Raw genomic sequence first — 22,375 nt, forward strand, 5'->3', positions numbered from 1 at the left:
TTCAATTTTATATACATTTTATTAATGACAAAAATTCAACAGAAACCTTACATATCTATAAGAAAACTGCATGTACATTACACTGAATTCAGAAAATTCATTGAAAAAATTCCAAACACAAATTCAACAAATATCACTGAATTTAACAAAATTCTACATTAAAAAAATTTCCACCTCCTAGACACAATTTCTCCAGTAGAGACGCATAAGCAGTGTCTAATCTATTAAAAATCAACACAATCACTAGTATCAAAGCTACAAAGGTACTATTTCTGTAAATATTAGTGACTAAAAACTGTTAGAGAGAAGGAGAAACTGTCTTCCCCAATCCCAAATGAAGTCAGTATCAATATGGACCACAATGCTCTCTCGAGTCACTTAGCCCTTACAGAGAAATGAATCTTGATTGGACTCAGAACTTTTGGTGACTCCCCATTTCAAACATATAAATAATGGACAAACTCTCATCAGAAATGCTCACTAGCTAAGGTGAGTTAAAACATTCATTTGCACTGGAGACTTAAGAGCTCACTTGAACCATTGGCTCAGATGAGCAAATCAAGTCAGAGTATCACATCTGAAAGATGCCCAGTCCTCACGCTAACATGTATACAGGTATAGATACATTAAATGAAAACTTGTGAAGCAAATGATTTTTAAGGAATTGACAGCACTTGTTTTTAAAATACTATTCCATTTTCATCAAGACCAGCAATAGACACTCTCTCGGGCGATTCCCTTCACCTCTTCTCGATTTTTCGCAGCTGTTTCTTCTTCATTCTCTTGATCTTGGCTGTATCTTTAATCTATTAAAACAAAACACTTAGAAGATAAAAATCTGAGGTACTCTTCCTGCCTTTGTTCAGAACATGGTAAAACTAGGAATAACTAAAAGAAACGAGATTGGCACATAAAAGCCAATTTTTAGCAAAACAGTCATGTCATGCTGGATGGATAAGTATGGTTCTAGTATTACTACTAGTATTACGTATTGTTTACTTATAGGCTTTAATACCATGTATATACTTGCAGAATACAAGAACAATTTTCACTGTCAAAGAAATAGTTTTTTAACAGGCATCCTTGTGTGGTGAGAGTAGAAAAAAAATCGATATATGCACCCAGGGGTGCATGAGCCGAGTTGCATGAGATTCATTGTAAAGTCAGGAATAATGTTGCATATTTATAATTGTGAAGAACTAATTGTTGGATATAATGTAATAAATTCTTGTGAATACATTTTTAAAAGGAGTTTGGAAATGGGCATCCTTCATTGTTGTATATTACCTCTTCTAATACTCCTATATGAATGCCAATTAAGTCATCAATGAATTTATCTAATTTCTCCAAAATCTATAGTGGTCTTCCTTACCTGATACCTTACCCACCCAACAATACCTCCAAATTTCAATTGATTTGGATTTAAACTTTTAGAGTTATCATACAGATCCAGATATTTCTAAAATTTTCAATCTTTTTTCATGACTGTGACCTTCACCTTTTTTCTCCAAAATCAATAGGGGGTCTTCCTAACCTGCTATCCAACAATATAACCAAGTTTCATTTGATTCAGTTTTAAACTTTTCGAGTTACTGTCCAGAAACCATATTTGTCTGAAGTTTTCAATCTATTTTCGGTCACGGTGACCTTGACCTTTGACTTTCTCTCTCCGAAATCAATAGGGGCCTTGCTTTGCTGGTATCCAACAATATATCCAAGTTTCATTTGATTCAAATTAAATGTTTTCGAGTTATCCTCCTGAAACCAATTTTTAAAAAAAAAATTTAAATCTATTTTTTCAGTCAGTGACCTTGACCTTTGACCTATTTTCTCCAAAATCAATAGGGGTTTTCCTTACCTGGTACATAACAATATCTTTAAGAATCATTTGATTCGGATTTAAACTTTCTGAGTTATCATCCGGAAACCAAATTTTTCTGGAATTTTCATTCTATTTTCGGTCACTGTGACCTTGACCTTTGACCATTTTTCTCCAAAATTAATAGGGGTCTTCCTTACCTGGTACCCAACAATATATCAAAGTTTCATTTGATTAGATTGTAAACATTTCGAGTTATCATCAGGAAACCAATTGTTGACGCCCAACCGCCCGCATCACCAAACCAATAGCCGAGTTCAACTTCGTTGCAACTCGGCTAAAAAGAGGTTTAATACAGGCCACATCACTCTCCTGAGCTTCTATGCTGACCTCCATTTCCCAATGGGTCATGAAGTGGACAAATTTGAATCTACATAACATGCACATCAATATAATAAATACTACCCTCCAATGTGGTTAAGACTTTCTAAACAATTTCCTGTATAATCAATGTCAAAGATAAAACGCCTATTGTGCCACGGCATCATTGGATACCCACGGCTGACCTTGTCTTTTGCTTATCACAACGTCGGATATCCATGGTTGAACTTGACTTTTACTTATCACATCGTTGGATACCCACGGCTGACCTTGACTTAATTTTGCTTATCACATCGTTGGATATCCACGGCTGACCTTGTCTTTTACTTATCACATTGCTGGATACCCACGGCTGACCTTGTCTTTTACTTATCACATCGTTGGATACCCATGGCTGACCTTGACTTAATTTTGCTTATCACATCATTGGATACCCACGGCTGACCTTGTCTTTTACTTATCACATCATTGGATACCCATGGCTGACCTTGACTTTTACTTATCACATCGTTGGATACCCATGGCTGACCTAAACGTTTACTTATCACATTGCTGGATACCCATGTTTCACCTTGACTTTTACTTATCACATCATTGGATACCCACGGCTGACTTTGACTTTTGTTTATCACATCGTTGGATACCCATTAACGGTTGATGTCATGATGATCAAAAGACAAGATGAGTTGTGGGTATCTGATTATGAGTCCCAAGGGGGCCGTGGTGCGAACAAGGTTAAAGCTATACTACATACGGATACGTGCTTATTGTTTAGACAAATTGTAACAGTGTGTTTCTTAAGAAGACTTTTAAAGGATTTTTCCTACATATTCCTATGTACATGAAAGACTTACAACATGTATTATAGCCCGACCCTGGGCCCAAGATTCTTCATCAGTGGTTCTTGAGGAGATTTGTTTTAGTACTCACTCCATTTTCAGTTTTTCTTCCTTATCTCCCCTTAGAAGAACAATAAGGCTCTTCATTTGAACTTGACCATTACCTTTTACCTACGCAATACTTTGTAGCAAGTTTGGTCGAAAATGAACAGATAGACAGACAACAGACACTTTCAACTCAGGTGAGTTAAAAAGAACAATGAAGGAAATCACCTAAATAAGAGATTCATAAGATCTTTAGGTTGAAAACCCATTGAATATCTTTTTAGTTATAAAGCACAGACACTGTTTTAAGACATACTTGCATAGAGATAAACAGGCACTAGACCAACTTTGACCAGAAAAGCATTCGGCATTCAGCTTAATTAGGAGAGCTATACTATTTTGTGGCGAATAAGTTTTCTGAGATTTCACAGGTACCCTTTTCATATGAATTAAAAACTTCAACTAAGCACCAAATCTACCATATCATTTCAATTTACAGATAACATATCTATTAATTTACATCCCCACAAAACTGTAAAACTGGTTATTAATGATAATTAATTGACCATGCAAATTTAAATGATTCCTTCACATTCTCCAGGACTGGAGGTTATAAAACTTTTCTGAGCATATTTGTTTTCACATTCAAACTCAAACTCTGTGTTCTAAATAGTACTCCTACTCAAAAGTGAAGGTTATAAAAGTTTTATAAAATCATTCTCATACTCAAATGCAGTACATGTACATGATCAAGATTTTTTGAGTATACTTTGGAGATTGCTCAGAGTTGTACTCAAAACAAACATGGCTGAGTATGAGTATGGTAACAGTTTTATAACCTCCAGGCCAGGACTTTTCAAACCTATGTCATTTATAGAGGAACAGTACAATTAACTCACCGTCTGCACGACCTCCGATTTTCTTTCATTTTCTAGTCTTCGTTTTTTAATTTCCTCTTGTCTTATTCTCTTTGTCTAAAACCATTTAAAACACAAATTTCAGAATTTTAAACTTTCATCTTCCATAAGTTCTGATTCTACATTGTATTAGGTTCTATAGAATGGTTTTGTACAGTTTCAATATTTATGTGGATTCATGATAGTTCTGTCTAACCTCCAAATCCTTTGATCTTTTTTCCTTCAGCTCTTTCTCAAATTTTTTTATTGATTTCTTCTCTGCTCTTTTTTTCATCTTTTCATCCCAGTTGAGTTTCTTCGTTTTTGTGGTTCGGATAGCAGAAAACCTGTATTGTAAAAATTTATAGATATCTTAAAATACATTAAGGAGGAATGCTACAACAGAGAAACCTGTATTGTAAAGAATGAGGATATGTACAACAATATTTTGAAATTGAAAACTTTCAAATTTAATACTTTATTTAGTCAAAAAATGTACAGTGTAGTTTTAGTAGAAAGCAATCTGGAAAAAATTTAAAACCCCTGCTGGACTCGAACTTGCGATCTACAATTCAGCTGTTGATGCTCTAACCTCTAGCTGCAATAATGTAGCCCTATCCAATTTTTTTTTATTCTGACGCCTAAAAAAAAAATCAAAAAAAAATCAGAGGACTACATTATTGTAGCTGCAGAACTGTAGCTCTCTGAAAAAATATTTTGACATAACTGTTATGTCAAAATATTTTTTCAGAGAGCTACAGTTCTGCAGCTAACATTATTGCAGCTACTCTAACCTCCTGAGCTACTCAACTAGGCAATAATACATTTTGTATTTTAAATGAATAGACAAATATTGCTGATATTTATATTTTCATTTAATGACAATGTAGAGTACCTCCTCAACATAAACAAGAGGTACTGTGAGCAATGCTCACTAAGAATACCCCCTGCTTACCCCAATCTCCCAAAGGGTGTTGTTAATAGGTATAAATTACCTCTTTCCTGAGTGTAAAAATATGGTATGCCTTTGTAGAAGAAAATGGAAGATATAGTCTGAACACAAATCCATGGCATAAACCTATAATTTTGACTTTGAGATCAAAGGTCAAGGTCATAAAGAGGTCATGAATGTACATGACACATAGTCTCATGGTGATACACCCATGTCTTTTGGTATGACTATGTCAAAACCCTATAATCAATTTTGACCTTGAGGTCAGTTCAAGGTCCTATAGAGGTCATGAAGGTACCCAACACATCATCTCATGGTGATACACTCATGTGTCAAATATGGTATGGTTAATTTTGACCTTGTGGTCAAGGGTCAAGGTCATATATATATGTCAAAGAACAAAGAAGTCATGGCCCTGACACGAATCCATTGTAAAAACCTTTAATTTTGACCTTGAGGTCAAGGTCATATGGAGGTCATGAAGGTACCCAACACATCGTCTCATGGTGATACACTCATGTGTCAAATATGGTATGCCTATGTAAAAGAACAAAGAAGTTATGGCCTGGACACGAATCCATTGTAAAAAACCCTTTAATTTTGACCTTGAGGTCAAGGGTCAAGGTCATACATATATATATATATATATATCCAATAATAAAAGTCAAGAAACACAAAACTCGAATAACATTTCACTGTTAGCGCTTTCGGCTTTAATGCCTCTTCAGACAGTCTGAACTGCTAACAGTGAAATGTTATTCGAGTTTTGTGTTTCTTGACTTTTATTATTGGATGTATTTACTGTATCAAATACCGAATTCTTTATTTACAAACTATATATATATATGTATATATATATATATATATATATACACACACATACATACATGAAAAATACTCTATCATCTATATAAAGAATGCATGCAGAAAGCTAAAGGAATGAATGAATCCTGTTTGAAGCTCCCCTTTGGTGGGTATAAATATTTACGCTGAATTATACATAATTTTATCTTCCCAATTTGTAAATCTGCTTAATCTGATAGTTTGATCATTTTCTGTGGAGAGGTGATGTCAGGCATGGCAGTCATGCCTTCGAAGGAATGTTCAAGTATTGTTGAATTACGCCTGCTGTTAATGTTGAATTGTTGTGAGAGAATTACTAGTAAAGCAAGAGAATTTAGACTTCTGAAGTGAAAGATGGAAAGGAAACTAATTTCTGAGCTTCACCTTGCAGGAGAATAGGTTAGCCTTAGTGAATTTATTAATAAATTCAAGCTCAAATTAAGGAGGGGGTCAAAATGTCATTGCACACCTGTATACACGTATCAACACTTCGCTACAAGTTACGTCCCTTTGCGGGGTCAGCCAAAGGTCATTAGGCAAAAAGTCAAGTTTTCCTTCTTTACCCTACCAAATATTATAAGACTCTCTTATGAGTAGCCATGAAATATAAGGTGATTCCATCCGACGGTTGCAAAAAAGCTGTGAAACCCGAGGCTTTGCCGAGGGTTTTACCGCTTTTTTGCAACCCCGAGCTATTCTCCTGCACGGTGAAGCTCAGAAATTACTTTCCTTTCCATCTTTCACTTCAGAAGTTTAAACGCCATTTTGAAAATTTTCCAATTAATTAATTTTTCGCTGTACATTAAAAATAACACCAGAATTGAATTCTACGACCTTCATTTTGGCAACTATGTTGCCGACAAAAAATCGGCCGACGAGTGTATAAGTGAATTGTATTAGAGTTATTCCTATTTGAATAAATCAATAATCAGGGTGATGCGTGACGTAACTCGACAGTCCATCAGCGCGAAACATTTTGACAGACCTAATCAGAATATGAATCCACAACTGCATGTTTTTTTTCTTAGAGGAGCATTGATATTGATATTGATATTAATTGAGCAGTTATTTAATGACGAGTTTGTGAAGAGAAATTCCAAGTGGTTTTTGTTGGTGAATATGGGCATGGCTATAGACTTTCGTTTTTCATGCGTGCAAGGACTCGAGTCTCATGGACATTGAAGGCACTTATTTCACCTGAGACACGGACAGTAGACGTTGACAGAGTGAATGTGGAAGTAGGCCTAGAATTAAAATCCACCTATGACGTCATTCTTTTGTTCGAACATTCCATTATTTTTCAGGAATGGAGTGTTTGGAAAGTAGGTCAACCTTTATACAAGTAGATATAAATGCATGCAACAAAAGAATGAAAAACGTAAGACATGATTAAAATGCACAAAGTTTAGTTTTTATTAATGTTTACAGTGGATTTTAAGTGGGTCAATGTACTCGTATCTCTCCATTCCTTCGGGGCCTCCGTCCATTACTTTTAAGGAATGGAGCGACACTCGTACATTAACCCTTTCGTAATAGACCATGTGGGCTGGGTTTCTGTGAACTGGCATAATATGCACTGGATGACAGGTGTATGAGGAATTTGTGACTGTTGTTGAGTGTGCAGTAATTGTTCAAGGAATGTGTATTTTTGTGTCCGGTTACATACACCTGGAGATTATCAGGGACATTACAATCTGTCATTTTTTGATTATGACGTCACGGGATATGTAAGATAAACGTCATGTGATATGAAAGATAGAAATATCTTGCATACCTTTCTTTCATAGAATATCTGTATCTTACATACGTAGATATGAGAGAAAGAGGTTACTACATGTAATGTGAATCATACTTTAATAAAGTTTTCATACGCGTTTATGGGTTGCCCCACCCTAGGGCATTATAGTAGTTGACTGCCATTGAACAGAAGATATCAAACAGCTAGGTAAGGAATACTCCCCCTATAGCAAGATATTCTCACAAAAATGTGATTATCCCTCTTTAGTGATAGTAAAGATATCCTGTACAACTGAGAAAATTTCTTCATGTTTCACATGAAGAGAAGAACAAGAGGCCCATGGGCCACATTGCTTACCTGAGTCGCCTTGGCCCATATATTTAAAGATTTGCCTACATATTCGCATGTAAACTTGGATCCCTACTGTGGCCCAAATTAACCTACCCCTGGGGGCATAATTTTTACAAACTTGAATCTGCACTATGTCGCGAAGCTTCTATGAAAATGTAAACTTTTCTGGCCCAGTGGTTCTTGAGAAGAAGAGTTTTAAAAATTTCCCCAGTAAAGGTGACTCTAAAAACTTAGTTCAAGGGACTTTTGATAAAACTTCAAGAGATTGAGAGTTCAAAATTCAGAAATTGAAGGTCAGATCATACATTTCAGATTTTACAGTAACCGGAAATGTTTACCAGTAACATCATGTGATCATTCTGACACGTTTTCCTTCATAATTGTCAGGTGATTCATTTGATTTCAAAATAAAGAACCTTAATTTGCAGTAATGAAAAGATTTTAAAGTTTAATATATATTTATTTGTTCTCATGTAAGATAATTGTTTAAAACTAATTTCCGATAAAGACTTACTGTCGCTAACTACACAGAGTACAATTTTATGTCGCTTAACACAAAGCAAACATTCTAATAAATAAGTAAACCAATTTTTAGAGTAACTTTACACAAAGAACAAATCTCTAGATCTCTATATTATTGCCTCTAAATTAATGCCTCAAAGAGGTATAGCGCTTTTGCTGACAAAACGGCCGACTCAGAAATGTAAAAGGAAAACACCGGTTTCCAATAATAGACTGGCGTGTTATTTTTAAATATAAGACCAGCGTTTTTAATATTTTGTAAACCAAGATAAATAACTGCTGCAGTTTAGCATTACTGACATTTATATAAGTCGTTTTTTAATCAATAAACCATGTTCCTATGTGGAATAATGAACAGTAAAATATTTTCATAGGTGCATTCATATCACACAACAACCCTTTATCGATAAATATGGCATTACTTAGTTCCCTGTCTTTTTCTAACATGGCTGCAGCACCTTTAATAGATTTCATCAGTTCATTTGCCTTTGGTTAAAAATTTGAGTGTTTACCTTTGCCTAAATATCATATGACAGTTGCTACATGAGTTTTTATATTTAATTTTGAGAAATCAAACTGTATAACTGTTACAGTTATTTTCCTCCCTTGACCTATTTTTACTTATTACATGCTGTGCAATTGTGCCCCTTTTCTTAGTATTTGTTTAGCTTTTCGTCAGCTACATTACAGTTTGAAAATCCTGTGCATACAGGAACAGGTTATTGTAAACAAACAGAACCACAGTGATCTCAGAATAAATTCCTTTTTTAAAGTCGTAACTTGCAAATATAGGAAGTTATAATGAAAATGACTAATATTAGTTAAATTATATGTACATGTAACACATTTATACCCCCCCCCCCAAGAAAACGACACCCCCCCAATAAAAAATGAAAAGCAAAAAAAAAAAAAAATTATTATAATAAGATGGGGGAAACGACACCCCCCCCCCCCCAATAAAAAATGAAAAGCAAAAAAATAATTATAATAAGATGGGGAAACTATTTGGCTTGAACTCGGAATGTATGCTTTAAGTGTAAGATTACCGATCACCTAAACCACTAGGCCATCCAGGCATGTAAGTTTAAAGGTTCCATGTTTAACAGACTGCTAATTTAAATCTCAAGGTAAATTTTGAGAACGATTTTTCCATATTTTAGCCATTTTCAACTTCACTTAAACCAAATTTCCTCAAGTGGACTTATTTACAATCATACTCAAGAAAAACAATTTCAGTGTTAGGGTGACCTTTTGCAGCAATTTGCAATTTTTTAGGCCCATTACGTTACATCCACTATATACTCTATATAATCACGATGATGTTTATGCTTATCAAATAAAGATACTATCAACATATAGACTATATCTTTTATTGAGTAATTTGGGTAAACACAAGTATGAACTGACATTATAAGCAGAATATTTGTAAAAAATTATATTCAAGAAAAAAGTAATTATGTAGGCGAAATTGCATACCAATTGTGCTCTACTTCTCTACTCTCTTGTTGTCACTGAGTCAAACCAAAATATAGATTTTATTCAAAGTCGGATTATATGCAAATTTTAATCATCACAAGACCCCAGTGAAAACTGACCAATTAACCAATTATAAAACCAAGTGTCCACATCAACAAAGAAACAGGGGCGATATTTCACCTACGCAAACACCTGACTACTACGACCACGCTAGTCTCCAACATTCAACAAAATCCAAGTAAGGTTCAAGCCCGAGTAATGCTGTATATACATTAGCTTTATACCACCACTTCTCGAGATTGACAGTGAAAAACTCCACCCTATTTTTGCATTTTTGTGATTATCTCCCCTTTGAAGGGGGCATGGCCCTTCATCTAATAAAGACTTAAAGCCCTTCACCCAAGGATGCTTTTTGCCAAGTTTGGTTGAAATTGGCCCAGTGCTTTGAGAAAAAAAGTCGAAAATTTGACAGACAGATGGACAATAGGTGATAGAAAAGCTCACTTGAGCTTTCAACTCAGGTGAGGTAAAAATTGCTAAAATGTGTGATACTTCAGCAAATATATAAATCAAAACAAAAACACTCACAGTGTGCATTGGATTTCAGCCTCTTACGCAGCAACGCTGAATAAAATTTCTTGACTGTGTTGTAAATTTTATAGATACAATTTATTATCCTTTGGAAGGGACAGGTCATCCCGAAAATTTGACAATTCACAGTTGTTTGTGTCATTGGTCATTTATTGCTTTTTATTTGACCTCGTATATCTACTATTCTATACGTTTAGAAGAATTAAAAGTATATCTACTACGACAAAATTACTCGTTGAACCTAATCAACGCTAGAATAGAAAACGCAACTAAAATTCCAATACAGGATCTCCGTAATCCACGCCGAACCACTAATTCCAAAGACAACGGGGAAATTTCTTTTGTAGTTACACATAATCCCAGTCACAGAAATATACTTTTTGATGCTAAATGTTTCTTTCCTATTTTTGAACAATCTGACAATATGAAGAAAATTATACAACCCAGAGATATTATCAACAGCTGAAAACAGGCCCCTGATCTAAACAAGAGGTACTGTGAGCAATGCTCACTAAGAATACCCCCCGCTTACCCCAATCTCCCAAAGGTTGTTGTTAATAGATGTAAATTACCTCTCCTGAGTGTAAAAATATAGTATGCCTTTGTAGAAGAAAATGGAAGATATAGTCCAAACACAAATCCATGGTGTAAACCTATAATTTTGACCTTGAGATCAAAGGTCAAGGTCATAAAGAGGTCATGAATGTACATGACACATAGTCTCATGGCGATACACCCATGTCTTATGGTATGACTATGTCAAAACCCTATAATCAATTTTGACCTTGATGTCAAAGTTCAAGGTCATATAGATGTCATGAAGGTACCCGACACATGGTCTCATGGTGATACACTCATGTGTCAAATATGGTATGCCTATGACAAAGAACAATTTAAGAAGTCATGGTCCTGACACAAATCCATTGTAAAAACCTTTAATTTAATTTTGACCTTGAGGTCAAGGTCATAAAGGTACCTGACACATCGTCTCATGGTGATACACTCATGTGTCAAATATGGTATACCTATGTCAAAGAACAAAGAAGTTATGGCCCGGACACGAATCCATTGGGCCATCATTAAAAATATTTTTGTTTGATGTACTCCGACCCACATTTTTCAAGGTGGGTAGGTAGGTAGGTATTTTTTTTTTATTGTCATAAAAACGCAGACTTAGAAATTTATTGATGTTTTCATTAAACATTGGACAAGACAGATTTAATAATTATTGCTATAAAACGTTCATCAAAAAAGTTTCTTAGAGAATATAAACCTTTAAAATGAAACAATGTCTATTTCCCTGGAAACCAAATTAAAAAAAAATTAAAAATTAAAAGTACTGAAAAAAAATGATTGGGTAGGGGCGATTTTCACGGGTCGGTCGGAGTACATCAAACAAATCATTCTTTAATTTTGGCCTTGTAAAAAACCTTTAATTTTGACCTTAAGGTCAAGGATCAAGGTCATATAGAAGTCATGAAGGTACTCGATACATTGTCTCATGGTGATCCACCTGTGTGTCAAATATGGTATGCCTATGTCAAAGAACAAAGAAGTTATGGCCCGGACACAAATCCATTTTAAAATCCTTTAATTTTGACCTTAAGGTCAAGGTCATATAGAGGTCATGAAGGTACTCGACACATTGTCTCATGGTGATCCACCTGTGTGCCAAATATGGTATGCCTATGTCAAAGAACAAAGAAGTTATGGCCCGGACACGAATCTGCACAGACAGACAGAGTGATTCCTACATACCCCCCGAACTTCCTTCGGGGGGTATAAAAAGACCCGGGAGGATATTCCATCTATTCAGAAATGTGGCGACCCTAGATGCAGGACCTGTACCTTTATCAAGAAAGGAAACAAAATCCAGCTTAAATCGGGAATGGAAATCTGCGCCAATTTCTCAATGAACTGCAAATCGGAAAATTAAATTTACTGTGCCATTTGCCTGACTTGCAAAGAATTTTACATTGGACAGACCAGTAAATAAATGCGCGGGTTCGTGTCCACAAGCAACAAATCAAATTGTCCGTAATACGCCATGCTGTGGACATTTTTCCGAATGTCAAAATGGAAAATTCATTTTATTCCATTTTTATAAACTTCTGAATAGCAATGAAAATCTTCGTTTTAAATAGCAAAGGAAGATTATTTCATCAAACTTTTAAAACCTAAACTTAATCGTAAATAGTTTTAAATGCATTTATTCTATGTACATCAATATTATCATATATATATATATATAATGTTATACCATTGCTTTGGCGCAATTAGTGCATGATTATAACATTAAATAGTCAACACTGCTACCCGATGTTATGACGTCACAATGAACGTTTACTTTTCAACGTTACTATGAAACTGAAACATTCAAGACAAACTGCCTGAAGAGCCGTGAGGCGAAAGTACTAACTAGCAGGAACTGATCGTTGATTATTATGTGTACTGATCATTTTGGATTTTATTCTTTTAAATTATACACACACACACATATATATGATTTCTAGACGTTCCGTCCCATAATCAATCCGTCCTTTAGTCGATTCATCCCATTACCGATCCGTCCCTAGACTATTCGTCCCCTAGTCGATCCGGCCCAGAAAAAATAATTACTATTTTTCCAAGTGCTATTTACAGTACTGAATGGGTTTAATTCATCTGTGTTTTTCATCTTCATGGTGTGTGTACTGCTGATATCTTCTGTCATCAGGTAGTCATCCTTTAATATGCTCTATGGTATTTATGGCTTGATTGCAAACTAATTAACCTTGATCACACGTAATGTATATTAATCTTCTTGAGACTGTTTATCATAACAAATGTCTCTTTTTAAAAGCAAGAAAAACATACTTTTCCAAAGCATTTAAGGTATTTGGTCCTCCATATTGAAATAAGCTTTCAGTATTTTCCAAAAAGAAGAGATGTTTTGATATTTGACAGCTTTTTCGAAGATCATTATACACATCACAATATTCGATAAAGTGGGCTTCATTTTCAATACAAAGAATACCTTTTGTTTTTAGACAAAATTTACATACTCTGTCATTTCTTGGAATATTTCTATACATTCTATTTCCAAATCATGAGAGATTCTTTGAACTTCTGGAGTTTAAAAGAACAAAACAAAAAAAACTTCTAATAATTAGGTTGCTGTAAGCTCATAATGAATGATCAAAGGTTGCACAACAATGCAGTTATAAAAACTGTTTCACTTAGGTGTTTTCACAATGATCAGTGGACATGGGACACACATTTACATTGATTGTTATACATAGTTGAATAACGATGTTTTTACGATAATTAATGAGCACACATTTTTATAACCATCACACTTCAAACAAAAATTATAAATCCTAGATAAGGGTTGTATTAACAATTTTATTTACACCTCTAACTTCGGCAGTTATCTAATTTTGATAACTATAACTGCAATTATATTTGCAAAAACTTCCCCTTTTCTTAAGTAATAATCATTTATTATATCTTTGATGAAAAAAAAAAATTGGAGGGGCAAAATGGGCCGAATCGACCATGGGACGGAAAGACCTGTTACCATATATATATGATTAAAATTCAGATATCTGTGCTTTCCATCATGCATTATAGCACTGACATGAAGAAGAAGAAAAGAGAGAGAGAGAGAGAGAGAGAGAGAGAGAGAGAGAGAGAGAGAGAGAGACCCAACTTACTGAAGTCATACTACCCAATGTAGAGAATAGATTACCCTCTACTCACAGGCACCAATATCGTTTGAGGTCCTAATTACTGTATATAAGAGTACTATTATATATAGTAATTAGGCCCCCAAGCGATATAAGTGCTTGTGCCTCTACTTGGGAGTAAAATAATTTGTTTTATTATTTTCATTCCAGATAGATTATAAGCCTTGTGGCCATTCAAAAATATAGAATACCGTTCATTCCTGAGAGTTTTCCATGGTCTTCCTGACTTTGGTCTTCCTCGTGGTATGTTGTGGTAAGTTTCTACCGCTACTTTTATACGATCTGTGCTATCGTTTTCCATGTTGTTGATAAACACGTGTATAATTTCGCCCTTCTTTATAAAAATCAGAGTTGTTCCGAAAACCGGAAGTAAAGCTGACGACTTTCATTTTCGAAGGAGCTAAAAGAGGGAGGATGGTTAATTATTCGACTTGCAATATTTTGTGTATAATGGAGGTGCTTTGATGCTGCAAGATGATCAGGGATGGCATCGGTAACAGAAAGACAAAGTGTGAAAGCGAAAATTTTAGAGAACGTCGCTAAAGCTGTCAAAAATGTAAGATTCCATTGTAAAACAAAGGTTCATTTGTCACATGACAATGTAGATCAAATTTAGACTGCATGAAAATTGACGGTAAGAAGAAAATAAAAGATAAGATTCTTCTTTTAACAGGGACATTTCTTGTGTGAAAATGTTGAAGTAATGATTAATTAATGCGGACGGTTTTCAATCGTCTATTTCTTTTGTGAGCAACAATATTGTACAGCTTTTCAGATTCACTCTACTGATGTGAATGAGTCAAACAATAGGATGATGTTGTAAATGACTAGTATTACACATGACTACACTCCAAATATGAACATTTATTCATGGTGTAATATTAAATTCAATGATCGATTTTCAAATTAAATTTGTAGATTCAAGGTAAATATGTAACAGCTGATCCTGAAAATCCAGTCTTCCTTGGAAATGATGATGAATCATGTCAAAAGTTATGTGAAAATCTTGATCGAGTTTTTCTTCATGGGTAAGAACATATAGTATGGACACTAGTAGTTAACACTCGGACATCTTTGGTCGTAGTTTTTCTTTCATCTGACCGAGGGTTCACTTTTTAATGTCTCAGATTAACCATTAATGAAAATTTTTCCTTACAACATTTTAGCGAATAATTTTTAAAGTAAGTAAGAGGTCAAATACAAGGTCGACAAGTTTGGTACCAGTGGAAAGTGCTTCTTCCATCAACAGCAAATTATTTTTTGCTCAGTGTTGTCACTGTTGTGTATGAAACTGTTTAGATTTGAATTTTGAAAAAGTGCATTTTGAAACATATCTTTTCAAATATTTTCATATATCAGTATTAAAGGTACATATATGCTCCAAAAGATATCGATACTATGGTATTTTTCATATATCAGTATATTAAAGGTACATATATGCTCCAAAAGATATCGATACTATGGTATTTATGAATAAAATGAAACATAAAACTGTATTAATTGCATGTACAATACTGTTGTAGAGATATTAGTGAAAATTGTTTCAAAAGACAGCCTGTCTTTTTATACTCTTTCTTTCTGAAACTAGCCAAGTGTTGACCACATGACTGTTTTATTAGCATACCACATGTTATTTTCCCCAGCAGTGCATATCTAATTACCCTCTATTGCTTATATACACATGATTTAGCCTAATGAATTTAGTCTGATAGGTCCTTATTCCTATATCTAGTCAATGAACTCAAATTTCAAAACTTACCCACACCATTGTTTTCTTTACAACCACATGTGAAGAAGATGAATACATTATACAAATGATGTCTGAGTGTTAAATTAGTGAAGATTGAACCATCGTATATTGCCATTATAAATATATTTATCGTTTTAGTTTTGGAAACAAAAAATTAATTATTAATACAATCTAAATTTTAATATCACTCCCATATTTATATATAGACACAACACGTTTTGGTCAGTAATCTGAATGTTGACTTTATTGATACTTGTATTTCGGTAAGGTTGAAACACATACAGTATGGATACTGGAAAGTTGTTGCAGAATTTACAAACAAACAATGTGTGAAAGATATAAAGCAACTTCAGCATGTTACTACGGACTTAGGAAAAGGTAATGTCTCATATTTTAGGTAGTAAAATTCCTGTAAGGTCATGGTTTTGGTTTGACTTTTAAATGTTTTTCATTTTTAATTTGAAGTATTTAGATTGTATATATAAAATTCAATTGAAAGATTTTTCAAATTACAGTATGCCTACCTATCATAATTAGTAAACAGCTGTGCCCATGCAATTCAATAAAGGGAACAGTTTGTAAAAATGAACAATATAAATATGAATCAGTCAACGTGTGGCCAATTTACTGAATGTTGTATTAAATTACAGTCGTATGTTGCTTAAATTCCCCATAAAATTGCTTGTATAAATATCAATTAGTACATATATTTTCCTGGTCTTTAGGATTAAATCGTTTTGAATTACAGGAAGGTCCTGGCTTTTTATGGCTTTGAACGACTGTTTGTTAGAGAGCTATGTGAGATGCTATGAAGAGAATATTAGATATGTCAGAAAACACTATGTTAAAGAGGCACTGCTTTTGGATCAACAGGTAAAATTTTGCAAATAAAAACAGGAAGTATCAACTTGTACTATGTATTTATTCCTGGTTGTGACATGCATGTACATTTTCTCAATTGCTTTTTGAAGTTGAATTGGATTTTAAAAGGAAATCCTTTGTTTTGCATACTTTTTTTATATACTCACAGAGAGAGAGAGAGAGAGAGAGAGAGAGAGAGAGAGAGAGAGGAGAGAAAGAAAAGAGAGAGAGAGAGTTCATCAATTTTATTGGGTTCATGTTAAAGTTACTCTCTCTCAAACTGTTTGACAGAGAGACAATCCCATGATAAGTGAGAGATTGTTTTTACAAAAAGTGCACAATTTAGAATCAGTTTTATCAATTTGAACATAATCCTGTTAGTAGTTACTCCTGTTAGAAAATAATGATTACTGATGAAACCACAGTAGTTTTATGTGGCTGGAAAATAAAGATGATCATATTTCTTTCTTTCTTTTTTATGTTGTTGAAATACCAACCACATTTTTCCTTACCAACTGGATTTGGCATTTGTTTATTTAGATATTAATGATAGATATAGAATCCTCTTTTTGTCAATACAAAGACTTTAATACAAGTTTTTGAACTTCTCTACAGAAATGATATTTTCTTTTATTTTTCACTATGAATATCCATATTCTTTGTTATGGATCAAATGGTTAACCCAATGTTTAGTCCGTCATTGTGTATTGTGTGTTAACAATTGAACATTTTTAACTTCTTGATAACTACCAATCCAATTCTTTCCAAATTTGGTTTGAAGCATCTTTGGAACAAGAGGGAATTAAATTGTAAATTTCAGGACTTCAGCACTCATCGGGCCTTAGAGGCAGGGCAAAAACTGCCAAAAATTGACCAATTTTTAAAATCTTCTCTACAACTGCAAAGAAAAACTAAATGCATAGTGATGTAGAGCAGGAAAGCCTTTACCAAAATTGTAAATTTCATGATCCCCTGGATGTGGTTTCTGACTTCAGAGTGGGGCCAAACTTGATATACAATATAGTGTTTATGTTTAGAACATTAAAACATCTTCTTTGGTGCTATTGATACTTAATTGAAACTAAATGGATATTTAGAAAGAGCAGGTAGCCCTTTACCAAAATTGTAAATTTCATAATCCCTAGGGTAGGGGTTTAGTATCAAGGTAGGGACAAAATGGTCATTGATTAAATGTTTTAACGATTGAACAATTTTAACTTCTTGATCATAACCACCATTCCATTTTTTTAAATAAAAGTTTGATATGAAGCATTTTTGGGACAAGGGTGACATAAGTTGTTAATTTCAGGGCTTCTGCACCCCAGGGGCCTTAGGGGCAGAGTAAAAACTGTCAAACATTGACCAATATTCTAAAATCTTCTTCTCTACAACTTCACATCTGTAAGTGAAAAAAACCCTGAATGAATAGTGATGTACAGCAGGAAGGCCTCTACCACAATTATAAATTTCATCATCCTAAGGATAGATGTTCTGACTTCAGGATGGGGACAAACTTGGTATATATAGTGTGTATGTGTAAAACATTTTTAAATGGTATTTTCTTTAATGCTATTGATACTGAATTAAAACTAAATAGATATTTAGAAGGAGTAGGTAGTCCTTTACCAAATTGTAAATTTCATGATCCCTAGTGTAAGGGTTTAGTTCCAGGGTGGGGCCAAAATTATTATAGTGATTATTGTCTTTATCATTTGAAAGACATCTTTAAGTTTGCTGATATGGTGGATGAACCCCAGGGTTTTGACTAGGATGGATCCAAATTAGTTATATTATATTAATGATACATACTAATTATATTATGAAAAGTCTTTCATAGGTTTTGGGGGAATTTAAATTTTAAGAATGCAACTTGTTTTATACTGTTGCTGAATATTAGAATTTAGTTTAGATATGCAGAACAGGACATTTTTTCTAGATTTCATAGCCCTTGGGGCCAGTGATGCTTTTAACTAATATTATAATTAATTGACCGATAAGGCCTATGGGCCTCTTGTTAAGTGTTTCCAGGGATAGGAAGTTGAAAAATGTCTTTATCTAATAAATCATGTAGAAAGCCTTTACCTTATTTCCTACTATGACAGATGAATTTCCAGTCCTACATTTATTATAGTTAACTGATTTTTACAGTTCAATAATCAAGTGTCTCCTTCTCCATGAACACAGCTGATTTTAATCTACAAATGTATGAGAAAACTTTAAAATATCTAAAATATGATGTAAAAGAACAGGAAAAAGTAACATGTGTTTTTTTCCCTCCAGAGTGTGAATGTGTTGTTGACATTGACAGCAGGCCTGGAGTTCGTAGTGTTTCAGCTGGAATACGTAAGTTGTATTAAAATGGCAATGATGAAAGAAGAGTGCCTGGCTCAGTGGTCGTCTGGCAATCACAAGGTCACTGGTTCAAAACTCACTGTGGGCACAACTTATTTGTTATGTCTTTGGATAAGACACTTTTATCTGCATGTCGTGGTCCACGTGTGGGCTAGTAAGTAGTCTAATGCATTATAAACTTTGTTCCAGAAATGGGACTCTATGACTTTCACCTGCTTAGCACCATGAGCAAAACTTGGTATAAGTGCTGACTTTGTTAGCCTTGATAGAACTATCAAGAAATATACTTTTTATCTACTATATTCAAAAAAGATATTGAGATTTTGGATTACTGCAAACCAACTTACCTGGTTTGTGGCAACAGACATTCATGAAAAACTTGATATATATAATTCATATAGGAGATCATGTTTTCTTCTGATTTTTGCTGCAAAGGAATCACTATAAGAATCTCTAATGATATCAGTTTTACTTCAAAACTTCTCTATCATTTTCCTATCTTTACAGGATCTTCCATATTTGGACTTGGGTGTGACACCTCATCCTCGCTCCACATCTGTCTCAGAGCAAGTTGACGATGATCGAGTGTCGTTGTGTAGCATGGATAGTGTGGCTTCTATCAGACCGGTAATCTGTTACATGTCACATAGTAATCTGTTACACGTCACGTAGTAATCTGTTACACGTCACGTAGTAATCTGTTACACGTCACGTAGTAATCTGTTACACGTCACCTAGTAATCTGTTACACGTCACCTAGTAATCTGTTACGTGTCACCTAGTAATCTGTTACGCGTCACCTAGTAATCTGTTACGCGTCACCTAGTAATCTGTTACGCGTCAACTAGTAATCTGTTACGCGTCACCTAGTAATCTGTTATGCGTCACCTAGTAATCTGTTACGCGTCACCTAGTAATCTGTTACGCATCACCTAGTAATCTGTTATGCGTCACCTAGTAATCTGTTACACGTCACCTAGTAATCTGTTACATGTCACCTAGTAATCTGTTACGCATCACATAGTAATCTGTTACGCGTCACCTAGTAATCTGTTACACGTCACATAGTAATCTGTTACACGTCACCTAGTAATCTGTTACGCGTCACCTAGTAATCTGTTACACGTCACCTAGTAATCTGTTACACGTCACCTAGTAATCTGTTACACGTCACGTAGTAATCTGTTACACGTCACATATTAATCTGTTACACATCACATAGTTCTGTTACACGTCACATAGTAATCTGTTACATGTCTCATAATAATCTGTTACATGTAAAACTTATACAGTACCAATTTTGATGCACCAGATGCGCATTTCGACAAATAATGTCTCTTCAGTGATGCTCAAGCTGAAATTTTGGAAATCCCAAATAACAATAAACTTGTAAGAACTAGAAGGAAAAACAGAGTGCCAAAGCCTGGAGTCAAGTTCATCTAAGGATCAGAGCTATGCATGAGGGAGATAATCCTTAATTTTAAAATGAATTTCTAAATCTTATCACAGCAATTAAATATACATCCTTATTTTCAAGCTTGCAACGAAGTACTTGGCTACTGGGCTGTAGAGACCCTCGGGGACTAACCGTCCACCAGCAGAGTACATGTGTCATTGCATGTAATTAGTTACAGTAGTATTGCTAATTTGTTAATTTTTGTTTAGAATGGTTTTGGGTTTGCTTGACTTTGTGTAAATTTTAACAATTCAATCTATCTGTTTCAGAATGTGCACTCCTCTTTAGAAACCTGTTCCACTTCCGACACCAGTGACACGAAAAGTATCACAAGCAATGATCCAAATTTAAATCCACTGAGGGGTGAAAGTTACATGGAAAATAAGGAGGAGCGGCTAGGCTTGGTTGTTGCAGATGAGATAGAGAATGTTGGGGAGGAATCAAATTTAGAGGTCATTAGGGTTAAAGGGCATGGAAGGCAAGGACATGGCAAAAGGCGGAAGTCAAAGAAAAATCACCGCCACATTAGTAACAGTTCCCCTATATTGAGTGAGCCTTTGATTGAGAATGAGGAGGAATTAGTAGAAACTCGAGAGAAAAATTTGGTGCAAAATGTACTAACAAAAGTGAAAGTAGCAGACAAAATGAAAGAACCAGGGTATGTTTCAAAATACAGAGAGGAGGAAAAGTTGGAAGACATTTTGAGTTCTCTTGGGGAACATCATATTCTATTCAAAAGTGATGATTCTAGAAAAATTAAGAGTGGGGTGGTAGATGAAGTTGACAATTCTTCCAAACATAGTGGAGATACAAACATGTATTCTGATGGGTGTGAAATTAACAGTAAATCACCAGAGGTGGATGTGTATAAAAGTCAAAGTACAACTGAATACGATTTCCATGAAGTTGATGATAGTGATGATATTCATAGCATTGATTTTGAAAGTACACATGGGAACAAAAATGTACCCACACCAGAACTTATTGATAAAACAGATACTATGTCCCCATTGGCTTGTGGGAATGTGCAATATGGTGCTTTTAGCACCAACATCCATGACAACACTGTCTGTGATATTAAACAATCTCAAAACCATCTGCAAGATGATGAAGATAAAAACGACAGTCAGAAAGAAGCAGAAAGGAAACCACTGACGAGTGATGAAACGAGTAGTGGCTCAGTCTGCAGAAACACTGACATGACAAAGAGTACCGCAGATGATTTAAGTATATACTCTACAAGTTTTTCTGCCACAGAAAATTCTTCCTCAGCTTCTCAGATGCAGGACATGGTTGATCACCTAATCAGCCAATCAAATGCCACATTACAACCACACATGTTTGAGGAGGAGCCTGAAGAATTGTCAATAAGTGGAGAAGTGAATAAACTCCATCCTGGGGAAGTCATGTAAGTAGTGAAGAACATCCTACCAATCATGTGCAGGGAAAATTATGTTACGTGATAATACCTAGCACATGTTATCTAATGTTCCAATGGGATAATTTTAACAGGCTATGTGATACCATAGATGAAAATTTAGACTAAACTAGAACTGCATATAAATCTGATGTGATGATGCTAGTCAGTGTTTCCTATGAGAAGTTTTTGAATTCCAAGGTTGATTTTTTTTCTTTTAAATAGGTTAGAGAACAACACCAGATTAGAGCTTATGCTAAATATATTTGAAAATTCAGAAGAACAATTTATAAGGGTAGGTGAAAGTTTTCCACTTTAAATACAAAATAACCTGATGTAGTAAATTTTTTTTTCATGG

At 34.6% G+C, this 22,375-nt stretch overlaps 2 protein-coding genes across 5 annotated transcripts in view; one reads left to right on the top strand and one right to left on the bottom strand.

Annotated features, from left to right (window-relative positions):
- On the bottom strand, positions 1–14,553 carry LOC125678479 (coiled-coil domain-containing protein 86-like). Its single transcript, XM_048916966.2, has 4 exons — positions 14,373–14,553; positions 4,198–4,327; positions 3,984–4,058; positions 1–806 (listed from the first exon to the last, which is right to left on the bottom strand). Exons 1-4 carry the CDS (start codon positions 14,480–14,482, stop codon positions 741–743), a joined length of 381 nt encoding a protein of 126 aa, XP_048772923.1. The 5' UTR covers positions 14,483–14,553; the 3' UTR covers positions 1–740.
- Positions 14,534–22,375, top strand: part of LOC125678468 (pleckstrin homology domain-containing family M member 2-like) — a 15,751-nt gene continuing 7,909 nt past the window's right edge. For 3 of the 4 annotated variants that reach the window (XR_007371545.2, XR_007371544.2, XM_048916936.2), the window contains exons 1-8: positions 14,534–14,737; positions 15,100–15,209; positions 16,200–16,309; positions 16,680–16,804; positions 19,073–19,135; positions 19,652–19,771; positions 20,870–22,008; positions 22,243–22,312. Coding sequence is in view for 2 of the 4 variants with exons in the window: in XM_048916936.2 (XP_048772893.1) it covers positions 14,666–14,737; positions 15,100–15,209; positions 16,200–16,309; positions 16,680–16,804; positions 19,073–19,135; positions 19,652–19,771; positions 20,870–22,008; positions 22,243–22,312 (1,809 nt within the window). In the remaining 2 variants the exon portion in view is untranslated. Of the gene's footprint in view, positions 14,738–15,099; positions 15,210–16,199; positions 16,310–16,679; positions 16,805–19,072; positions 19,136–19,165; positions 19,299–19,651; positions 19,772–20,869; positions 22,009–22,242; positions 22,313–22,375 lie in introns of those variants that run through there. The other variant, XM_048916955.2, reaches the window with a different exon arrangement.

The sequence above is a fragment of the Ostrea edulis genome, chromosome 1 (assembly GCF_947568905.1).
Source record: "Ostrea edulis chromosome 1, xbOstEdul1.1, whole genome shotgun sequence".
NCBI lineage: Eukaryota > Metazoa > Mollusca > Bivalvia > Ostreida > Ostreidae > Ostrea > Ostrea edulis.